At 46.2% G+C, this 23,345-nt stretch overlaps 2 protein-coding genes across 33 annotated transcripts in view; one reads left to right on the plus strand and one right to left on the minus strand.

Annotated features, from left to right (window-relative positions):
* The first annotated feature begins 209 nt into the window (after positions 1-209).
* LOC118371465 (creatine kinase B-type-like) lies at positions 210-7,083 on the plus strand. The gene is made up of 8 exons (XM_035756904.2): positions 210-377; positions 1,939-2,143; positions 3,691-3,845; positions 4,635-4,767; positions 5,102-5,273; positions 5,764-5,887; positions 6,167-6,356; positions 6,652-7,083. The coding sequence occupies exons 2-8, from the start codon at positions 1,951-1,953 to the stop codon at positions 6,828-6,830; spliced, it is 1,146 nt and encodes a 381-aa protein (XP_035612797.1). The 5' UTR covers positions 210-377; positions 1,939-1,950; the 3' UTR covers positions 6,831-7,083.
* Positions 7,084-9,852: 2,769 nt separating this feature from the next.
* The window catches only part of LOC118371463 (MAP/microtubule affinity-regulating kinase 3-like), a 128,147-nt gene continuing 114,654 nt past the window's right edge, over positions 9,853-23,345 (minus strand). For 3 of the 32 annotated variants that reach the window (XM_052471323.1, XM_052471320.1, XM_052471319.1), the window contains exons 15-19: positions 21,403-21,576; positions 20,360-20,632; positions 19,131-19,157; positions 14,041-14,085; positions 9,853-11,692 (exon numbers count right to left, since the gene is read on the minus strand). In XM_052471323.1, the coding sequence (XP_052327283.1) occupies positions 11,302-11,692; positions 14,041-14,085; positions 19,131-19,157; positions 20,360-20,632; positions 21,403-21,576 (910 nt within the window). In that variant the 3' untranslated portion in view covers positions 9,853-11,301. The other 29 variants (XM_052471331.1, XM_052471321.1, XM_052471326.1 and 26 more) reach the window with 25 other exon arrangements.

A 23,345-nucleotide genomic window follows, 5' to 3' on the forward strand; every position in this document is an offset into this window, starting at 1 on the left:
TTGTTGTTTTGTGTGTGGAGACATTCAGGCTTACTAGGAGCATATCAATATCCTTTCCAGTGCGGATACATTTTATGTAGACACTGCTACCATACAAGTCTCTCCAACTGCTGTCAATCAAGAGAGCTGTCAAGGAAAGCACCACGTGACCTGAGAGGTCTTCGGATGTTAAATTGCAGCACTGTCGCTATATGCAATTGCGTTATTCCTTCTCCAATAGAATGAATGGGACTCTAAATAGTAACCAATCAGAAGAGAGCTCTGTGGCATATAAAACCTAGCAAAGCGGCTTAGTTCTGGACACCAGTATAAGCGTTGGTGTGATCGTTCCTTGTCGAAAGGGATTTTGTGTCTTTCCCAAAGAAAAACGTCCTAAGGTAGGATAGATATTTTTGTTGATGTGTAGAAATACAGCTATGCATAAGAATGTCATATTTGTGCCGTTGTTATAGTGCGTCGAATGTGCTTTGTATTTAATACATGTATTTAAATATGATGACAAAGGCAAAAAAAAAGAGAATTTTGTTTGAACAAAGACTTGGGTATTGTAGACAACATATCGGTAAAGCGCGTTCACCCTTGACATTTGGAGACGTCCGTGATTTGGTTTCACAAAAAAAAAGAAAAAGTAAAGTCCTTTATATCGAACTGTAAAATTATATCCTGGATAAAATTGCCTCAGTCTTGTATACAAGGGTTGTATTTTCCGTTTGCGGTAGCAGTTTACGTCGACAACGAACGACCTTGCAGCATCTTCTATCTGCAAGGTCTTATCTGGTGCTGCGCATTACGCATTCGGTCGAGGGCTTCCATCCAAGGTCCACTGTAGCCTACATATTTGGATTAAAACATGGTTGACTGCATGCATTTTAATCCATCCATTATATTTGTTGTGGATTTAACATTCTAAGGAAATGAACAGTTGCTAGATCTGGGCACGGAGGGTAGTTTGCGTGGATACCATCTCGGATGAATGAGGAAAGGGGATCCAAAAAATTTTTTTTGTTACCTCTTTGCACCGTGTGTTTTACGAGTGCATCAATCCGTCAGTGTTGAGGAAGCTACTTTGAAAATGTAGTTTACCAAACGACCAATTACGTCACACTGGAAGAAGTTACGCTACAAGAAACTCACTGGACATCTCTTCCACATTAGTTCAACCCAATTTAATTGAAATTAAGTGGAACGTCTATTCAAGCAGTGGAAAGCTACCCTTAATAAAAGTTTAACTAAAGTAACTTTTTTTAAAAGCAATACATTATTTAAATCTGTCAGACTACAATTTGCAAGAATAGTTCACATTCTGTTAATAGAATGTGCATGTTTGCCTATTAAACAAATGAGAATTAAGCACGTGTGATGCCGAAAAAGGAAATACTTGCTTACTTCACCCATTTAGTTTCCCAGGAAGAGTGTAGTTCCAGTAGTTAACGAAACCAGTACATGTAAAAAGGAGAACTACTGAAAACACTACCAAGATTTTAATTTAGTTCAACTATCACCAAGCTACTGCAAAATGTCAAATTACTAGCTGAACTAAAATTCATGCAGTATAACGTCTTCAACGTTTTTACTAAAGGTACACTATGCAGAAATCGGGGTGCAATTACCTGGTTGCGAAAACTCAGTCCACCAAATGTCAGTTTGACAAAACAAGCAATCATTGCACCTATCAAAACCGCTGTAAAATTTATTTTCATTAAACCTTTTGAAGCTGGTGTACAAATGTTTCATTTTTGCACATTTTATTAAGAACGGGAAGCCTATTAATAGACCACGTAGGTCAAAGCTACGGTTTAGACTAGCTGTCAACGGGAAAAGAAAGTCTAACTCGGGTCGCCCAAAAAGTTATATATTGCAGCGCTCAACTAAGCGATTTCTTTTTCCGGGTAGGCTATTTTGGCCATTAACATTACATTGTTTCATCCTTGCTCGCAGGTCAAAGAAATCATGCCTTTCGGTAACACCCACAACAAGCTGAAGATGAACTACTCCGCGGAGCAGGAGTACCCCGACCTGAGCCAGCATAACAACCACATGGCCAAGGTGCTCACTCCAGAGATGTACTCCAACTTGCGGGACAAGGAAACTCCAAGTGGATTTACAGTGGATGATGTCATTCAAACTGGGGTTGATAACCCAGGTAAATAGCAGTTTTTTTTAATCGACTTTTGTCTCAAGATGTCTGTCGTGCAGTTTCGATGTGAAGTGCAGTAGAAAATGGGGGAGGGCCGTATTTATAGTCCACCCACTCATCCGGGGCTTGGATGCTGCAATGTCAATCATATACCTTTTGAAAAACCTCTGCTGTTGAAAAGTTGATCTTGTTGCCAAAGACATGTTCTGTGGCCACTAATGCAATGTTCTGTAAAAGGAAAGCGTAATTATTTTTGCCCTATCTAGTAGTAGCAGTTGAAACAATAAAGCAATATATATTTTTTTGTTTTAAACATCTTGGAGCTTTACAGTATGTGTTTCCATAAAACAAGCTTATATTTTGGTTTCTGATTGGGTCTGACGGTTGAACTAAGCTCATGAGGCATTAAGTTATATTCAATAATGAGAGTTACAGAAAGTGGATATACCACTGCAGATTGCCTTTTTAATTTCCTAATGGAAGTATACCTGCATTAGGCCTATTTTATTTTAACAATTTATCAGAGCAGCTTCACCAACAACCTTCGCTGAGCAAGGTCAAAGCCATTAGTTGTCTACATCAAACCATTGCTGAGCAAGTGACCTTACAAACAAGGTTGAGCCCTTGTATTTTATTCCCCTCGATTCCCAAGGTTGTAGAGTCATGTCTCTTTAAACCCTGAATTATCATGTAGTCCAGGGACTAATTACGTTCAGCCGCAGGCTGATCATATATTTTGAGACTGGGCGGGGGGGGGGGCTTGAAAATAACTAATTAGTACACTGCCAATTAACTGCAAGAAGCTCAAAATGGATAGTATTTTGACAAACATAATTTCAGACCTTGATTATATTGGGATACGTCTTTTATGTGGGATAACTTAAACAGTTTTCCTGGTAACACTTTATATTAAGTTTCCTTAAGCCATTTACAGTTGAAAGTTTATAAAATGCAGAAACTTATTTTAATTAAACTGCCTTTTTTGTCAGCATGCTAAGCTAGCTGATGCTAAAGCGGCCCATTGAATTCCATGAAAAATGAGACGCCTAAGTGTTGAGTTGCTGCAGGAAGTTTAGCATTAGCTAGACTAGCATGCTGACGACAAAGGCAGTTAATTAAAATGGTGTTTTTATAAATTGCTTATTGACAACTTGGTGGGCCAAGAACCCTGACGTAGGCCTTATATTTGATACGCTCTTATCCCCTAGTACAGCATCCAGTGTAACTAAGCATTAAAAAGCTGAAGATGAGTACCGTTATGCAACCTTATTGGTGTTCTTAACCTGAGACATGAACAACATTATGAATATCAGCACTGTGTAGTAATGCCCAATGGCTTCACTGTAGATTGCTATTCTAACAGGAGGGTGGCGAGTTATTTTGGAACTAAAAACAATGTGACTGCAAGCACAACTGACCATTTTATATAAACACTGTCAAAACCAATGCAAATGCATTTTTGTCAGTGAAATCGTCACTTGGGGTTGATGCGACTGTTTGCATCGTCATTTTGTGTCCAAAGGCCCAGTTTCACCCTCCCTATTCTATTTCAGGCCACCCCTTCATCATGACAGTGGGCTGTGTGGCCGGAGACGAGGAGACGTACGAGGTTTTCAAGGAGCTGCTGGACCCTGTCATCGAAGATCGCCACGGTGGATACAAGCCCTCAGATAAACACAAGACCGACCTGAACCCAGACAACCTTGTGGTAAGAACACACCTACACACCACGCTGAATGATCACACACGCTCACGGTGAATCCCAAAACGCCCCCTACCAACTTGCTCGGAGGGCCCTCTGTCATGTGTTGCTGACTAAACTCCGAGGGTAACTTCCAGAGTGGCGAGGGGATCAATAAACCCATTAACTTCGGGACACGTGACTTGAATGATGCAATTCATGTTCCACTCTTCAATAGTAAACGTGCCTGAAATTCAAATGTACAAATCCCTCCTGTCATTTTTACAATATATAAACAAACCTCGGGAACAGATAAATATTTAATTTGGGAGGTCTTTCATCTGTTACAAACTCCAAACATATTGCAACTGTGTCGGGGTAGCACTTCGCTCCGCAGCCTTGCTGGCTCAGTCGGTGGTTATCCGACGGTCTAATTAGCCCCATACACCATTGATCATTTTCCCTCCCTCAGCTTTTGGCAGCGGCACATGTGAATGTGCAACTGGAGAGCTGAGGGGAAGGGGGTGAGTTTGGATTCAACCTTCGCCTCAGTCTCCACACTTGCACACCTTGACTCACCACATAGGCCCCTACAAACTCCAAGGGAAGGCCTCGATGTGTCCATGTCATAGACTGTAGTCAGCACTATTCAGGAAACCAATATGAAATGGAATACGAAATCCATATTAGTCAAACTGGCTACATGACCCATTATTTTCCAAACACCCTGTACCCCAATCCTGGTTTATACAGTCAATATCAAATGTATACCTTTTAGCTTTCATGCTAATGCGGCTCTTGCCATTGTTTTGTTAGGGTGGGGATGACCTGGACCCCAACTACGTCCTGAGCTCTAGAGTGAGAACTGGTAGGAGCGTCCGCGGCTTCTGCCTCCCTCCACACTGCAGCCGTGGGGAGAGACGCGCCATTGAGAACATGGCCATCGAAAGTACGTAACCGAGCCCCTCTCCTCCAATTCCTTGAGTCATGCTGCAGGACCTTGTTTGTGTGCCACAGCTGCCCCCTGGCAGCACCAAGTGGAACTCCAGTTTAATCCTCCTATTGAAATTATACCACTTTAATTGCCTTGCTGCTGACTGGCATCGGTTGAGACTTACTTATTCTGTATGTTTTATATCATGGAATCATTGACAAATGTGCACAAATGACTGCTTGATTTGTCTAATTCTTACAAATTTGCAGTTAGCTTTAGTTGGTGACAAGGAAGCCTACATGAAAAGTAGTCAAAGTAGTTTTACTGATATTAGCATGTTTTTTTTCAGGTCTAGCATCACTGGATGGGGACCTCAATGGCCAGTATTACGCCCTGAAGAACATGACAGACGACGAGCAGCAACAGCTGATCGATGACCACTTCCTGTTCGACAAACCTGTTTCCCCCCTGCTGCTGGCTTCCGGGATGGGCCGAGACTGGCCCGATGGCAGGGGCATCTGGTGTGTGTCCGTCCCCCCGCTCCAGCCCTAGAGTTTTCTCAATCTAGTTTTCTAGTTTTCCCCCTGTCCAAAATGGCTTCCTTTCTCTCATGGTGGTAGATAAAATGGAGGGTAGTTAGCTGACCGCTTCAATGGTGTTGTCACAGTAGGCCCCATTTTGGAACATTTCAATCCACATTCCATACTCTTAAATGACTGAGGAATTTTCCCAAATGGTGATACAAAGTTTGTTCTCTGTTGTGAATTAAAGGAAGCTCTGGTGTAAAGTTTCCCTTGGGTACAGATCTATGATCAGCTCTACTCCTCCATCCTAACCTTAAACATTAGTGGGAAAAAAATCTATATTTATACCCATGATCAGTGTCTATGAACTTCACCCTACACCAGTGTACCAACTGGAGGGTGCCTTCAGTGAGAATGAACCTGGTCGTTATGGTTAACGGTATTTCCTTCCAACTGACGGTGAACCAATGTTTGTTTTTTTTGACAGGCACAACGATGGCAAGACCTTCCTGGTGTGGGTGAACGAGGAAGACCATCTACGGGTCATCTCTATGCAGAAGGGCGGCAACATGAAGGAGGTGTTCCACCGTTTCTGCACAGGCCTCACAAAGGTGTGTGACGTGCGACTCAAGGATTTCAAAATCCAGTCAAAGGCACACAGTTAATTAACATTGAACGACACCTAACATTGAAAGAAATGTTTATAGCACACCACCGTTTTGGGGTTCATTCCATTTAGGAGTCTACTTAAAATGTAGTGCCAAATTTAAAACTGTCCCAAAAAGGATGTGACCTTTAAAGAAAAATCTAACTAGAAAGTCTCCTACACTGCAGTTGCTTTCTGAACACAATGGTGTCACATAAGTCAGTCTTCGCTCTGACCCCTACAGATCGAGAGCCTGTTCAAGGACAAGGGTCATGAGTTCATGTGGAACGAGCACCTGGGTTACGTGCTCACCTGTCCCTCCAACCTGGGCACAGGGCTGCGCGCCGGCGTGCACGTCAAGCTGCCCAGCGTCAGCAAGCACGAGAAGTTTGGTGAGATCCTCAAGAGGTTGAGGCTGCAGAAGCGTGGCACAGGTACGTACATATAACACCCCCCTCAACTCGTTTAGGGACTGTAGAGGGGGGGAATGCTGTCTCGCAGTTATTGGCTTTAAGCGAGCGTCCAGCGCATCCCGGAGTACTGTCTAGTCTGACTATGCTCCTGGGGAGCTACGTTCCAGCCCTAGTAGTGTTTCAGCTAAGTAGCTGCTCCTCATGCCCTAAAACCTGCGGTTCTCCAGGAGCAAGTTTGGCCTGGCACTTCTCGTCTTATCCACCGCCATCATTGTCTTTGGTACTGAACATGTACATTTCGGGTCTTCCTCCTCAGGCGGCGTGGACACTGCAGCAGTAGGTGGCGTCTTCGACATCTCCAACGCTGATCGTTTGGGCTTCTCTGAGGTGGAGCTGGTGCAGATGGTTGTCGACGGCGTCAAGACCCTCGTCGAGATGGAGAAGCGTCTAGAGGGCGGCCAGTCCTTCGACGACCTGATGCCCGACCAGAAGTGAACGTGTTCACTCTAGAACCTTATGACCTCATCTCTCCCTCTCACCAATATCTCCCCCCCCCCTTGTCTCAAAAAACAATAATCTTAACTACATCAAGGAAATACACTCCGCCCAATGCGTTTAGTGGCACTAAAAAGTTAGACGAGTCTTCCATCTGTGTGATGAAGGATTTTGTATCTCAAATGCTGTCTTGTTGCAAAATATTGGATGGATCTTAACTTGAAATAAAAGTATCTTTGCCCCATGGAATGTGCTTGTTGAGTGTTTGTCATTACTTTTCTTTTGAACAAAAGACTTGTTTGGTGGCTCGCATCACAAAATAATTTCAAATTCGCTCTCTGCTTTATTGAGCTTGCCTGTCTCAATTGACCAATAGAATAGTCAAACTGTAAATCCTACCCATATGCCACTCCAGGCAGGCTCTCGCAAACGCTTGAACCCAGGTCTTGATTCAATAGACTTATGCAGTAGAGCACAATGGTATGATTTCTTTTCACAGTATTCCTTTTCTCGTTCCTAAACACTGCAATGATTGCTAAATTTGAATATACCAATTGCTTCTTGACAAGCATTTACTAATGCCTCAAGTGTAGTTCAACTGTCATACCCCATCAGAACCCCAAATATATAAAACTGTCTAGCCTCAACAGTTAAACAATTGATATCATGAATGGTCAGTCCTCTTCAGCCCCATCCGTTAGCTTTTCAAACATCATTTCTTAGCTTTTTGTTTGAACTGACGATTTTTCCTTAAGCTCGTTATTAATCCCAGACGCCAGCACTCTTGTGCTCAAGATTTTGCTGGTATCCATTGATTAGATGCACATGAACCTCATGGTCTGTACACTGCCAGTGTAATTTCATCAAATTTGTCCTCGGACGAGTTCAAAGATCTTGGCTTAATCTTTACTTGGCTTTTATAGCCTATTGTTTCACACCAATTAATTGCCTTTGGACCGTCTGGACCACTAAGCCTAGATCAGGATCCCAAGGGGTACACATTTGGTTTTTGCCCTAGAACTACTCAGTGGAGTTTTAGGGGGGTAAAAAGGAATGTTTGGCCTAGATTGACTCAGACCAAACATTACCCAGTGATGGAGGACACCTGTATGTATAGCTGTTTTGGCAGTGTCGAAGGTAACCTTGTTGCTGTCAAATTGATGAGCAGCTGCGCATTGCTCATCAGGAAGCCACACCTGTCTCACTTATGAGCAGATTAGGCTAGATCTCACGTTCCAGTTTTCAAACTTGTAAACAAGGCTGCATGGGATTTCTTAGTGCAGTCAATGGCAATGTCCACCTCAGGTATAATGCCAGGAGCCACTTGTAGATTTGACAGTTCAGCTTTGCAGATGTAATTGGATAGAGCGCCAGCTCTTCAGGTCCAGTTGGAGACCCCTGTCATACAGTGACATCTAGTGGTCCCATACTGATATTTTGCCCAATTAGTGGGAAAAAAAGTGGCGGCAGGTAGCCGAGTGGTTAGTGTAACCGAAAGTCAACACTACCTTGCCACTCAGACCGCTAGCTGTAGCCAAAGTATTAAGTCACCGGTTCATTAACAGGTAGGCGTGGTAGTGTGAGCACATTTCACTCAACGATAGAAGGAACCCTTATTTTTTACCTTTAACTAGGCAAGTCAGTTAAGAACAAATTCTTATTACAATGACAGCCTACCGGGGAACAGTGGGTTAACGACAGATTTTTATCTTGTCAGCTCGGGGATTCGATCCAGCAACCTTTCGGTTACTGGTCCACCACAGAAACAAGTATTGAACTATAAAAGGGGACATGGACACGCTCCACTAGAGCCATGCCAGAAAAACAGATTTTTTTCCCACTAATTGGGCAAAATATCAGAATTAGGCTTCCTGTGGAAACACGGTCAGAGACCTACCATACAGAGTTATGCCCTTGAATACTGATCTAAATAAGAGTGACACATACTGACCAAAAAATATGGTCCCATGTTTCATGAGATGAAATAAGATGCCTGAAATTTTCCATATGCACAAAAAAGCTTATTTCAATCAAATGTGTTTACATCCCTGTTAGTGAGCATTTCCCCTTTGCCAAGATAATCCATCTACCTGACAGATGTGGCATATCAAGAAGCTGATTTAACAGCATGATCATTACACAGGTGCACCTTGTGTGGGGGACAAAAATGTCACGTTAAAATGTGCAGTTGTCACAACAATGCCACAGATGTCTCAAGTTTTGAGGAAGTGTGTAATTGGCATGCTGACTGCAGGAATGTCCATCAGAGCTGTTGCCAGATAATTCAATGTTAATTTCTCTACCATAAGCCGCCTCCAACGTCGTTTAGAGAATATGGCAGTATGTCTAACTGGCCTCACAACCACGAACCACGTGTAACCATTCCAGCCCTGGACCTCTACATCTGGCTTCTTCACCTTCGAGATCGTCTGAGACCAGCCACCCGGACAACTGAGGAGTATTTCTGTCGGTCTGTAATAAAGCCCATTCTGATTGGCTGGGCCTGGCTCCCCAGTGGGTTGGCCTATGCCCACCCAGGGCTGCGAAATCCATAGATTAGGGCCTCGGAGTGTATTTCAATTGACTGATTTCCTTATATGAACTGAACCTCAGTAAAATCGTTTAAATGGTTAGATATTGCGTTTATATATTTTTGTGCAGTATAGAGCTACAGTACAGTAGATTTGAGACATGATTATCCAGATCACTGAAAGCTGAGAGCAGTAGGCATTCTATTTCGAGTCCCATGTAGCTTTAATGCTTTTTCCGTGTCTGTGATGTCTAGTGAGTAATGTAACAACGAAGGTACTTTCTGCAATAGAGACAAATATGGATATACTGTATATATAAAAAGGTTTGTTTTATGGTCATAACATCTATTTTGAAAGAGAGAATACTTCAGACAGTTATATTTAGAAAGTGACTTGTAGAGTCAACATGCATTCACGTTAGGTTTCCCATGCGGGAATAGAATCCACAAAACAGTTAAAGTTGAAAATAAACTCAGGCAGGCAGAGGCTGGTCATTTTTAAGGTGTTTTAATGGAGACACTGGTTAACCTTACCCAGGGACGAATGAGTTAACGTTAATTCCACAGCTCCCGTCTCATAACGCAACAGAAAAGGGGAAGTATATCATTATACAGCTGTTGCCAAACTGAGGTACATTATTTACATTCCAGAATTTTTTTTTTCAAATAGTGCCAATGTTTATATGAGGATGGGAGTGAATACTGGAGGCCTGAAAACAGCCATGGTTGAACTTTGAACTTTTGTGTCCCAGGAATGGCCGACCGCATCTGACTCAGCCCGTGGGCCCGGGTGGGCGGGACCAGATAGCGGGGGGCATTTCAGTAACATCTGAGAAGAGAACCGTAAAAAAAAAAAAAAAAATGGAACATCAAAGGAAAAAACACTAAATATTCATATACACCAGGAAGGAAAATCTTCCCTATTTCTGTCAATACTTTTTTTTGTAGCAAATGAATCAAAGTCCCATGATACTTGGCAACATTCCCCTGTTTTGAAGCAGGGGTGTGCCAAAGTGCGTTGTCGCAGCGCCGGCCTCCTCCAGCCCCTGCTCTCTGGGGTGGGTGACCCCATACAGCAGGGGCTTGACCAGCTGAGTCCATACATTGCATTTATACTGTAACCACACAGATTAACACTGATGATCAACGGCTTCAAATCATAGAATGAACGTCTGTGTGTATGTGTAGAGGTTGGTTAAGAAAATGGGAGAGAGCGCAATTGACTGTCAAAATCAGTTTGACAGTGCTAACAATAATACAGTCACTTGTTGTGCAATTAGCTAGGCTATCCAACCAGTCATATCTGGCAGCCCTATTAGCAAGCCTAACTATTCCAACCAGTCATATCTGGCAGCCATATTAGCAAGGCTATCCAACCAGTCATATCTGGCAGCCATATTCTCCTTGCAAGAGGGATTCTGGGTACTCGTAACAGCGGGAGGGGGTCAGTTTTTGTGTTCCTCCTCCACTTACCTCCCTCCCTTGTATGAGTTTAAACTCCCATTTGAGAGGTATTTTCCAGAGCCACAAAGGAGACAATGCAATAGTGCATTCATCAATAAAACAAGACCCAAAGAACATGTCAATGTCAGACCAACGTTCCCGACAGCTCAAGACCACCTGTTACATCATCATCAATAATAATAATAATAATAATATTAATAATAATAAGGATAATGCTCCAAAGACACAGGAAATTATTGCCTAAAGCTATACATCGTTTTCAATACATACTTTGTAAGTGTCTCGGAGGAAATCCGTAGATCTGCTACTTAAGTTTTTAAAATTTTTATAACGACTGTACAGCTCGTTCAGATTCGACTTGACTCAAGTCCATTTCAAAATGCTTTCTTTCCCCATGTTACGTTGCTTTAGTCAGTTTTGAACCGCAATATTTTACCTGCGTGGTAAACAACCCCCCCCTCATATCCCTAGGAGGACCTACAATTTGAGTTCGTTGGCAATTTTGGACGCTATGTTCTTGAAGGCGATGGACGTGCCCGAGATCCGCTTGAAGCGCACACCGTTGAGCGAGAGGCGCGGTAGCTTGCACACCTCCATCTCCCACTGGACCAGGCTCTCAGCGTGGCCGTCTCCGTGCACGCACAGCAGCAGGAAACGCTCGCGCTGCTCGTAGTCGCAGTTGTTGGCGTCCAGCACCTTGCGGATCTCGCGCATCATGTCGTGGGGCTCCATGGACGATGTAGTCTTCATGCTCCAGGTGAAGCGGAGGGAGCGCGGCTTGGTGTCCTTGGGGTGTTGGCCGTGAGGGGGCTGAGGATGCTGCTGGAGCTGCTGCTGGTCCTCCTTCTGATCACCTGACATGTTGCGACTGCCAGGGGGAAGAGGAGAGAAGGGGATAGAGAGGAGGTGAGCACAGAGGACAGGGGAAAGAGAAGAGAAGGGGAGAGGAGGGGATAGAGAGGAGGTGAGCACAGAGGACAGGGGAAAGAGGAGAGTTAGTTAGAGATGTGGTAATGGGACATGGAGGGTGAGTGTGGGTGGGGGATGGAGGGTGAGTGTGGGTGGGGGATGGAGGGTGAGTGTGGGTGGGGGATGGAGGGTGAGTGTGGGTGGGGGATGGAGGGTGAGTGTGGGTGGGGGATGGAGGGTGAGTGTGGGTGGGGGATGGAGGGTGAGTGTGGGTGGGGGGATGGTGTGGGTGGGGGATGGAAGGTGAGTGTGGGTGGGGGATGGAGGGTGAGTGTGGGTGGGGGATGGAGGGAGAGTGTGGGTGGGGGATGGAGGGTGAGTGTGGGTGGGGGATGGAGGGTGAGTGTGGGTGGGGGATGGAGGGTGAGTGTGGGTGGGGGATGGAAGGTGAGTGTGGGTGGGGGATGGAAGGGTGAGTGTGGGTGGGGGGATGAGTGTGGGTGGGGGATGGAGGGTGAGTGGGGAGGGTGATGGGGGAGGAGGGTGAGTGTGGGTGGGGATGGAGGGTGGTGTGGGTGGGGGATGGAGGGTGGGGGGTGGGGGATGGATGGAGGGGTGAGTGTGGGTGGGGGATGGAGGGTGGATGGAAGGTGAGTGTGGGTGGGGGGATGGAGGGTGAGTGTGGGTGGGGGGGGATGGAGGGAGTGTGGGTGGGGGATGGAGGGTGTGGGTGGGGGATGGAGGGTGAGTGTGGGTGGGGGATGGAGGGTGAGTGTGGGTGGGGGATGGAGGGTGAGGTGAGTGTGGGGTGGGGGATGGAGGGTGAGTGTGGGTGGGGGATGGGGATGGTGGGTGGGGGATGGAGGTGAGTGTGGGTGGGGGATGGAGGGTGAGTGTGGGTGGGGGATGGAGGGTGGTGGGTGGGGGATGGAGGGTGAGTGTGGGTGGGGGATGGAGGGTGAGTGTGGGTGGGGGATGGAGGGGAGGGTGAGTGTGGGTGGGGGATGGAAGGTGAGTGTGGGTGGGGGATGGAAGGTGAGTGTGGGTGGGGATGGAAGGTGAGTGGGTGGGGGATGGAGGGTGAGTGTGGGTGGGGGATGGAGGGTGAGTGTGGGTGGGGGATGGAGGGTGAGTGTGGGTGGGGGATGGAGGGTGAGTGTGGGTGGGGGATGGAGGGTGAGTGTGGGTGGGGGATGGAGGGTGAGTGTGGGTGGGGGATGGAAGGTGAGTGTGGGTGGGGGATGGAGGGTGAGTGTGGGTGGGGGGATGGAGGAGGGTGAGTGTGGGTGGGGGATGGAGGTGAGTGTGGGTGGGGGATGGAGGGTGAGTGTGGGTGGGGGATGGAGGGTGAGTGTGGGTGGGGGATGGAGGGTGAGTGTGGGTGGGGGATGGAGGGTGAGTGTGGGTGGGGGATGGAGGGTGAGTGTAGTTAGAGGAGTGTGTCTCGGCAGAAGTGAGTTTTACATGAATGCATCAGTGTGACTGAATATATAACAAGATTGAATGTGTGTACTGGGTCACCCTGTTCAGACATGTCTATCTGTGAAGATCTTACATGGTACAACATCAGAGTCACAACACAAGGAGTCAGTGCTGACAAATTCTCAAGTCATTTTAACATCATTCATGCATTTACACCCCACCTCCATGCGGGGGCGCTCTTGTGTTCTTTCAACAGGCAGTCATGCAGCAAACACACAAAACAATGCAATTTCACATTACATCTAGCGACAGGCACAAAAGAATGCAGACTTCAGTTCTGTATGCAGGCAAGGCAGACGATATTTACATTCTCAACTACTCAAAACAATTACAACGCATGGGAAAGAGCATTATCTTCAACCAGAACAGTTCTAAATGGACAAGGTAATGCCATGGACTAAAATTCTAATCTGTTGCCATTACCGCGAGTTTCATCACAAGATGTCAGCGAGAAAAAAAATGAGTGAAAAATGTAGGGAGAGTCAGAGTTGTCCTCTGCTGGACTCCTATCCACACTGCAGGTGAGAAAGTGTACTTTGAGTAATAAAGGTCCTATGGAAGCCTGTATGATACATGTATACAGTATGTCTACACAGATAAAACAGTGCACACCTTCAGCACCGTGTGTAGCTGAAGAGATAAGAGTAATCTATCTGATCCAGATAGGCCCCAAATCCCTAGGCTCGCCTGGAGTGGAGACCCAGCGTGTCTAAGCAGAGGGCTGGGTTGACTGTACAGCTAAATAAAAATATTTAATAAAAAATACATGGGGGTTGTGGGTGAGATGGAAGTAAACACAAGAGGATTTTAGGCATCTCATCTCACCTTGAGCTCTCCAACCTTCCGTTTCTCTCAAACTCTGCCGGGCCTCTTGGATATGGGGGGGGCATGATAGAACAGATAGAAAGAGAGAAGGGAAAGGAAATCAGATCTTACATTCCAGTTAAAAAGGGAGCGTATCAAAAGTACTGATACAGCAGGTGGGGAAAAAGGGAGCGTATCAAAAGTGCTGATACAGCAGGTGGGGAAAAAGGGAGCGTATCAAAAGTGCTGATACAGCAGGTGGGGAAAAAGGGAGCGTATCAAAAGTACTGATACAGCAGGTGGGGAAAAAAGGGAGCGGATTAAAAGTGCTGATACAGCAGGTGGGGAAAAAAGGGAGCGGATCAAAAGTGCTGATACAGCAGGTGGGGAAAAAAGGGAGCGGATCAAAAGTACTGATATAGCAGGTGGGGAAAAGAGGGAGCGGATCAAAAGTACTGATATAGCAGGTGGGGAAAAAAGGGAGCGGATCAAAAGTACTGATATAGCAGGTGGGGAAAAAAGGGAGCGGATCAAAAGTACTGATATAGCAGGTGGGGAAAAAAGGGAGCGGATCAAAAGTACTGATATAGCAGGTGGGGAAAAAAGGGAGCGGATCAAAAGTACTGATATAGCAGGTGGGGAAAAAAGGGAGCGGATCAAAAGTACTGATACAGCAGGTGGGGAAAAAAGCTTTTCAATTTGAGATATTAAGAAAGGAGAGCGAGAGAGATGAAAACATCTCTATATCTCTATAATATTCTGTATTGGCAGTGTTAACCTCTATCTACACCAGGACCATTCCTCATGGCAGGAAGGCAGTGTTAACCTCTATCTACACCAGGACCATTCCTAATGGCAGGAAGGCAGTGTTAACCTCTAGGACCATTCCTCATGGCAGGAAGGCAGTGTTAACCTCTATCTACACCAGGACCATTCCTAATGGCAGGAAGGCAGTGTTAACCTCAATCTACACCAGGACCATTCCTAATGGCAGGAAGGCAGTGTTAACCTCTATCTACACCAGGACCATTCCTCATGGCAGGAAGGCAGTGTTAACCTCTATCTACACCAGGACCATTCCTAATGGCAGGAAGGCAGTGTTAACCTCTATCTACACCAGGACCATTCCTAATGGCAGGAAGGCAGTGTTAACCTCTATCTACACCAGGACCATTCCTAATGACAGGTCTGGGAGCTGGACATGTCACACCATCAGTAGAACTATAAGATTAACAGCAGAGAAGTTCTTTAAGGTGTAATGACACGAAAGCACCCCGTCAGATGCTGTGGGTCAGTGTTGAACTTCCTGTTGGCATTCAGCTCTATTACCATGTACATTCTCGGTCCATTTACAGAGGATTTTGGTCGAGGCGTGCAGGCAGCAATGTGTGTATTCAGATGAAAAGATGCAAGACACATTAAAGATACATAGATATGACTTTAAAGGAATATTCACACAATCAAGTGCAGATCGACCTAGACACACACACACACACACACACACACACACACACACACACACACACACACACACACACACACACACACACACACACACACACACACACACACACACACACACACACACACACACACACACACACACACACACACACACACACACACACACACACACACACACGTACACAGAAGAAACAAACACATCTAAGAAGATTCAGTTGGAGTCATGCAGACGGGAGTGCTGGGCCTAGTTGGCTGTGTGAGAAAAGACAAGGAGAAAGAGAGAGAGGGGGGGGTTTGTTTGATGCTTAAACAGAAGGAGCCCTATCTCTGTGTAAAGATGATATCACGCTGCTTGCTTAGTGAGTACCACTTCCTCACGATTTGGCCCAACAGCGCGAACTCGTGACCTCTGCCTTGCTAGCACACGTGACCACTCTCCTGAAGAGTCTTAACAGTCGGCACCATGTGAAAAGCTAGCTATTTTCTCAGGTAAGTGGGTACATTTCAGGCTGAGGAGTACATTTCACACATCCCACATGTGCTCCATATGGGCTGGATGGACTGGAGTCCCCCTGAAGAGAGGCAGGACACTAGACCTGGTGGAGTCCCCCTGAAGAGAGGCAGGACACTAGACCTGGTGGAGTCCACCTGAAGAGAGGCAGGACACTAGACCTGGTGGAGTCCCCCCTGAAGAGAGGCAGGACACTAGACCTGGTGGAGTCCCCCCTGAAGAGAGGCAGGACACTAGACCTGGTGGAGTCCCCTTGAAGAGAGGCAGGACACTAGACCTGGTGGAGTCCCCCTGAAGAGAGGCAGGACACTAGAACTGGTGGAGTCCCCCTGAAGAGAGGCAGGACACTAGACCTGGTGGAGTCCACCTGAAGAGAGGCAGGACACTAGACCTGGTGGAGTCCACCTGAAGAGAGGCAGGACACTAGACCTGGTGGAGTCCCCCTGAAGAGAGGCAGGACACTAGACCTGGTGGAGTCCCCCTGAAGAGAGGCAGGACACTAGACCTGGTGGAGTCCCCCTGAAGAGAGGCAGGACACTAGACCTGGTGGAGTCCCCCTGAAGAGGGGCAGGACACTAGACCTGGTGGAGTCCCCCTGAAGAGAGGCAGGACACTAGACCTGGTGGAGTCCCCCTGAAGAGAGGCAGGACACTAGACCTGGTGGAGTCCCCCTGAAGAGAGGCAGGACACTAGACCTGGTGGAGTCCCCTGAAGAGAGGCAGGACACTAGACCTGGTGGAGTCCCCCTGAAGAGAGGCAGGACACTAGAACTGGTGGAGTCCCCCTGAAGAGAGGCAGGACACTAGACCTGGTGGAGTCCCCCTGAAGAGAGGCAGGACACTAGACCTGGTGGAGTCCCCCTGAAGAGAGGCAGGACACTAGACCTGGTGGAGTCCCCCTGAAGAGAGGCAGGACACTAGACCTGGTGGAGTCCCCCTGAAGAGAGGCAGGACACTAGACCTGGTGGAGTCCCCCTGAAGAGAGGCAGGACACTAGAAATGGTTGTTAATAGAGCTAGACTGCAGTGAACTGCAGAGCATCAAAAGGCCCTTTGGAACTGATTCTAAGAGTTACTGCTCTGTGTGTCTGTCTGGAACTGGCTATTTCCCTATAGCCCAGTATATCAGCATCTGTCCGTTCCATCTGTATGTGATTTAGTATAATATAAGAGTGAGTGGACAAAAGCAAAGCAAGTCACACGTTCTATCATCTACCAGTTCTAGGATAGGGGCTGGGCTATCATCTACCAGTTCTAGGATAGGGGCTGGGCTATCATCTACCAGTTCTAGGATAGGGACTGGGCTATCATCTACCAGTTCTAGGATAGGGGCTGGGCTATCATCTACCAGTTCTAGGATAGGGGCTGGGCTATCATCTACCAGTTCTAGGATAGGGACTGGGCTATCATCTACCAGTTCTAGAATAGGGGCTGGGCTATCATCTACCAGTTCTAGGATAGGGGCTGGGCTATCATCTACCAGTTCTAGGATAGGGGCTGGGCTATCATCTACCAGTTCTAGGATAGGGGCTGGGCTATCATCTACCAGTTCTAGGATAGGGGCTGGGCTATCATCTACCAGTTCTAGGATAGGAGCTGGGCTATCATATACCTGTTCTAGGATTGGGTCTGGGTTATCATCTACCAGTTCTGGGATTGGGGCTGGGCTATCATCTACCAGTTCTAGGATAGGGGCTGGGCTATCATCTACCAGTTCTAGGATAGGAGCTGGGCTATCATATACCTGTTCTAGGATTGGGTCTGGGTTATCATCTACCAGTTCTGGGATTGGGGCTGGGCTATCATCTACCAGTTCTAGGATAGGGGCTGGGCTATCATCTACCAGTTCTAGGATAGGGGCTGGGCTATCATCTACCAGTTCTAGGATAGGGGCTAGGACAGGGGCTGGGCTATCATCTACCAGTTCTAGGATAGGGGCTAGGACAGGGGCTGGGCTATCATCTACCAGTTCTAGGATAGGGACTGGGCTATCATCTACCAGTTCTAGGATAGGGACTGGGCTATCATCTACCAGTTCTAGGATAGGGACTGGGCTATCATCTACCAGTTCTAGGATAGGGACTGGGCTAGGATAGGGGCTGGGCTATCATCTAGCAAGTCAAGGAGAAATTGAGGGACAAGTTGCTTAGCCAGGTGGATAAGGGTAAATCAAGGAAAAATTGATGGACAAGTTCCATAGCTTGGATAGCTTTCAGGGACACCAATGCGTGAAGAGAGACGACGGGGAGGAATTCTCTACAATTTTGGGGATTTGGTACCTGAACTTCGTCCTGCAACGAAACACCTCTCAATCATCATCTCGAACGGCAGCCACATTTAGAGCCCAGTAGGGTACCCTAAATTACACAACCAAGAAGTTTGTTACCTTGTCCAAGAAGAAAAATGAAGAGCTTTCTGAAATAAAAAGTACAGTGGGTCCCTTGCGTCCGAGATGAAAGGTAAAACAGTACAGGCTAGCTCATGAAATGCTTCTACTAAAGAATGTTGTTTTCAGTAGGATTACAAATGACAAAATACATTTTTGGGGGGTAAAAATGTATTTCCATAGAGCTTAGAACTGACCCCTTAGAGTACTCCTAAATTAATTGATTCGTAAAGTGTGGTAACATCTTTATAAAAATAATAAAAGTCACCAAAAGTGAGGGTTCTGTCTGAACACCATCATGCCAGCTACTGCCAAATTAGAAAATGGCTACCACCAACTTTTTACCAACTTGTATGCATTTGATGTACAGTCATGAAGGCATTGTATGGTACAGTAGTTGTGCAGACATATGCACATGTAAAAACCAACACAAGACCTTAAACAATAAACAAACATTTGTCAAGCATTCCCATTAGTGATTGTGCACAGACCAGCTCAGTAGAGAGCCATGCATGGGTGATTAGTTAAGTCTGTAGGCTGGTTAAACTCAAAGACCGATAAGAAAACATAAAAGGTCTTAGACATGCTCAATTGTACTGTGATTAGGGCTCATGGAGCCAAGAGGTCAGTCAGTTTCAGGCATTTTAATAAAGCTCTTTGTCCACACAGGGTTAAAAAGTCCACACAGTTTACCAATTAGTTAAGTGTTTCTGATTAATTGCACACCAAGCCAATTGGTGGGGCCATCCTACCTTTTGGTAAACCTGAATGACTTGTTTCTATAAAAAATAAAAATAAAGAAGAAAGAAATGTACCAAGTCAAAAGTTGTACTAAAAATTATTTATATTTTTAAAGAATCAAATTAGAAAATCGTTTGGGGGGGCAGCATAATAAAGATCAGTAGCTGAGACATCTTGTCTGAGCTTGGCTGCTAGCATCTGTTACTGGCAGATTGCAGACAGCTTGGATAATGGGTAATAGCAGCTTCCCTAGAATAGTATTATTATAGAGCTAAGGTGTTCAAATCTGGTCCAAGAAAAACCTAAACAGCAGCTACGGAGAGGATAAAGTGGAGAAACAAAAAACATTCAATGAATGCATTAAAGAATACTTAAATTGAGACATAATCCAAATATAATTTTGGCTAAAATGTAGAACAACTTGGAGCTAATATTGATTCTGAGATAGAAGATTATTCTTACCGAGGAGGGGGGTGAAAATGTATAAACAAATGTGCAGGACTTCAAAGAGAAGTGAGAGATATCAAACATTGTAGGCCGTCATTGTAAATAAGAATTTATAATTAAGTGACTTGCCTAGTAAAAAAAGGTTAAAGAAATACAAAAAAATGACGACATAATTGCTTAAAAATTCACAAAAAATGACATCAGCTGCTGAAGATTATCTCATAGAACAAAACGCATAATATCTCATAAGCCTGTGTTTACCACAAACCAAATGTTTTGTGTATCCCCCAAAAAACGTCAAAAAAGCCTTTGATGAATGAACCATGGCAGAGTTAACACCATTACTATTGCTCCATGGCAGAGTTAACACCATTACTATTGCTCCATGGCAGAGTTAACACCATTACTATTGCTCCATGGCAGAGTTAACACCATTACTATTGCTCCATGGCAGAGTTAACACCATTACTATTGCTCCATGGCAGAGTTAACACCATTACTATTGCTCCATGGCAGAGTTAACACCATTACTATTGCTCCATGGCAGAGTTAACACCATTACTATTGCTCCATGGCAGAGTTAACACCATTACTATTGCTCCATGGAAGAGTTAACACCATTACTATTGCTCCTCATTAAAGAATGACGAGTGAAATAGGGTATGGATAAATTCATATTATACAGGCTAGTGAAGAAACAAAAAACTACAGATCTCAAACCCCCAGTGCTGAAAACTGCATCCCGTGGTTTATTCCGATTGTTTCGGGGATACCGTGTGCGGCTTTGGCTTACCTGCGCGTGAGTTTGGAGGTGAGCTTGGTGAAGAGGTTGGTGGTGCCTCGGCTACGGGACTGAGAGAGGGGCGTGGCGTCATGCGACAGCGTGGGTGAGGCCGGCGGGCCGTTGTAGGTGGCCGTGCGACGTTCCCGCAGCTGGCCGCCGTGGAAGGTGCTGCGGCTGGCTGTGCCGCGGGGGAAACGCAGCCTGTCGGGGGGCGTGGCACCGCTGCTGATGCTGTGGGTGGAGGAGCCACCGGGGTTCCGCTGGCCAGACGTCGTCGACGTGCTGGGGAGGAAACGTGGGTGGAGGAAAGGGAAATTAAGATATTTTAGCTGTTGACCACATATTTTAGCCTGGGTCACGGCCTGTTTTCTGCGCAAGCCAAAGAGTTGGCTAAAGCAGACAAGGTTCCAGGTTATGCACATTCAAAAGAGGGGACACCATCACCCTGTCCTGTGAACGAGTACCGAAACTACCTGAAACAATACCATTTCACATCTCTTACCTGAAAGAGCAGCAGATGTCAAGTCGGATGGTTTTGGTTAGCTACGACTTTATCAACCACATCATGATGAAACACATGTTTTTATTGTTTAGTTGACTAAAGAGTTAAAGGGAACCTAAACAGAGTTTTAGGACATTCGGGCCAATTACCTTAATGCAGCTACTGATCTTTGCTCCATTAGGGATTTTGTTTGTCAGGTGAGATTTGGCTAGCACTACTTTAGACCAAAGACACTGGGGTAAGTTAGTGGGAAGAGAGAGGACACAATCCTTCTCTGTGTTAAGACAAAAACCTTTACCAGAGGTAACAGCCATTGGTGGAGATGCTTTGGGGGTGGAGCTAACGGAATGAGAAGAGGGCAGATACACGGGATGAGTGTTGGGGAGGGAAATATTCAGATTGGTCAGAGGGCGCTAGAGAGAAAAAGTGGGGACATAGAGGGGGATGGAAAATCTATGTTAGAAAGACGAGCAGACAGACATAACGTGGCCCCTGGGAAGAGGAGGACCCCTGGTTGAACACCTGGGAGGCAGGGTGGGAAGCCCCTTACTTAGGCCTGAAGAAGTCGCCATCGGTAGGTGGCAGCGTTTGGCGGCAGGTGTGGCCCGAAGCCGACAGGGACGCGGCCTTCTGGTGGCGCAGGCGGACCGAGGCTGAGGAGACGGTGAGGGACTTGGCGTAGGCAGAAGGGCTAGTGGCACAGGCCGCCGACATTTCACTCATGCTGCCCCCCGGAGGACAGGAGGTGAAGTGCGGCGAAAAAGGCCACAGGGCCAGAGCAAAACAAGTGGGTTTTAATAAAGCATTGAGGGCATAAAAAGAGTCAAACTTCATAAGATAAAAAAATAGGACAGAAAAGGAAGCAATCCTTTCTGTCCAGGCTCCCTTGAATGAATGTACTGTAGCATAGATAGTTAGTCAAGCAAAAGTTGAAGGGAGCCTTCTTGGCAGTGGTGACTGTCTCTGTATTGGGTTGCACTGGATGGTCAAAGGGTGTGGATTGTGGACTGCATATGAGTGTCTATCAATCTGCTGTGTCCCCCCCTCAGTCCTCGATACATATCGGTTTTATTTATAATTGGATCAGTGTATCGCAAATGTCGCATTGCACTAATTTCCTGTGTGAATGTCGTGAATGAATCATTCAAAAAGTAATCTTGGTGACAAATCTGAGCACTCAAATTGAATTGCCATGGTAACACAAGACACCTTGTAAAACAAAATGAGCACTTCTTAGTGTACAAGTGTAACTACCCTCCCTGTTCAACTACATTTTCTTATGTTTGGTGCCTAATGAACATCTCCGACAGAGAGAGATCAAAGGCTTTGACCGCTGCAGACCGACCGAGGTCAAAGAACGTTTTAAACCCTCTTGTAACCATGTGTATAAATTCAAACACATACTGAACACCAACCTTCCAAGCACTTTTCATCCTCAAGATTCTCTTGGCATAGTCCATTTTAATCTCAACAAATCTAGGGACAACAAACACAAATGCATTTTATTGATGCTAATTTCAAATGCTCAGAGATACCGTGACTAGATCCTAAGGCCCATTGTTGTGCCATTCATCCGCCTCCATCATCTCATGTTTCAGCATGATAATGCACGGACTGCCCCATGTTGCAAGGATCGGTACACAATTCCTGGAAGCTGAAATCCCAGTTCTGCATACTCACAGTGACCGTACGTACATATCTCAACCAGAAGCCATGGATTACAGGCAACATCCGCACTGAGCTAAAGGCTGAAGCTGCCACTTTCAAGGAGCGGGACACTAATCCGGACGCTTATAAGAAATCAAACATGGAAAGCGTCAATACAGGACTAAGATCGAATCCTACTACATCTGCTCTGACACTCGTCGGATGTGGCAGGGCTTGAAAACTATCACGGATTACAAAGGGCACTAGCCGCGAGCTTGCCAGTGACGTGAGCCTACCAGACGAGCTAAATGCCTTCAAATGCTCGCTTCGAGGCTAGCAACACTGAACCATGCTTGAGTGCACCAGCTTTTCTGGACAACTGCTCTCCATAGCTGGTGTGAGTAAGACCTTTAAACAGCTTAACATTCACAAGGCCGCAGGGCCAGACGGATTACCAGGATGCGTACTCAGCTGTAATGCGTCTTCACTGCCATTTTTAACCTCGTTCTGACCCTGTAATACCTACATGTTTCAAGCAGACCACCAAGCTCAGCATGCAACAATATAGTGCCCTCCAAGCTCATCACTAAGCTGACCCTGGGACTGAACACCTCCCTCTGCTGGATCCTGGACTTTCTGACAGACCGCCCCCAGCTGGTGAGGGTAGGCAACAACGCATTCACAATGCTGACCCTCAACACGTGGGCCCCTCAAGGGTGCGCGCTTAGTCCCCTCCTGTATTCCCTGTTCACCCACAACTACGTGGCCAAGCACGACTCCAACACCGTCATTAAGTTTGCAGATGACACAACGGTGCTAGTCCTGATCACTGACGACGATGCCACA

The sequence above is a fragment of the Oncorhynchus keta genome, chromosome 19, assembly GCF_023373465.1.
Source record: "Oncorhynchus keta strain PuntledgeMale-10-30-2019 chromosome 19, Oket_V2, whole genome shotgun sequence".
NCBI classification, from domain to species: Eukaryota; Metazoa; Chordata; class Actinopteri; order Salmoniformes; family Salmonidae; genus Oncorhynchus; species Oncorhynchus keta.

Coding starts and splice junctions, on each gene's coding strand:
- LOC118371465 (XM_035756904.2), top strand. CDS start 1,951: ATGCCTTTCGGTAACACCCACAACAAGCTGAAGATGAACTACTCCGCG. Junction 5,274..5,763: donor CCCGATGGCAGGGGCATCTG/GTGTGTGTCCGT, acceptor TTTTTTTGACAG/GCACAACGATGGCAAGACCT. Junction 5,888..6,166: donor TCTGCACAGGCCTCACAAAG/GTGTGTGACGTG, acceptor TGACCCCTACAG/ATCGAGAGCCTGTTCAAGGA.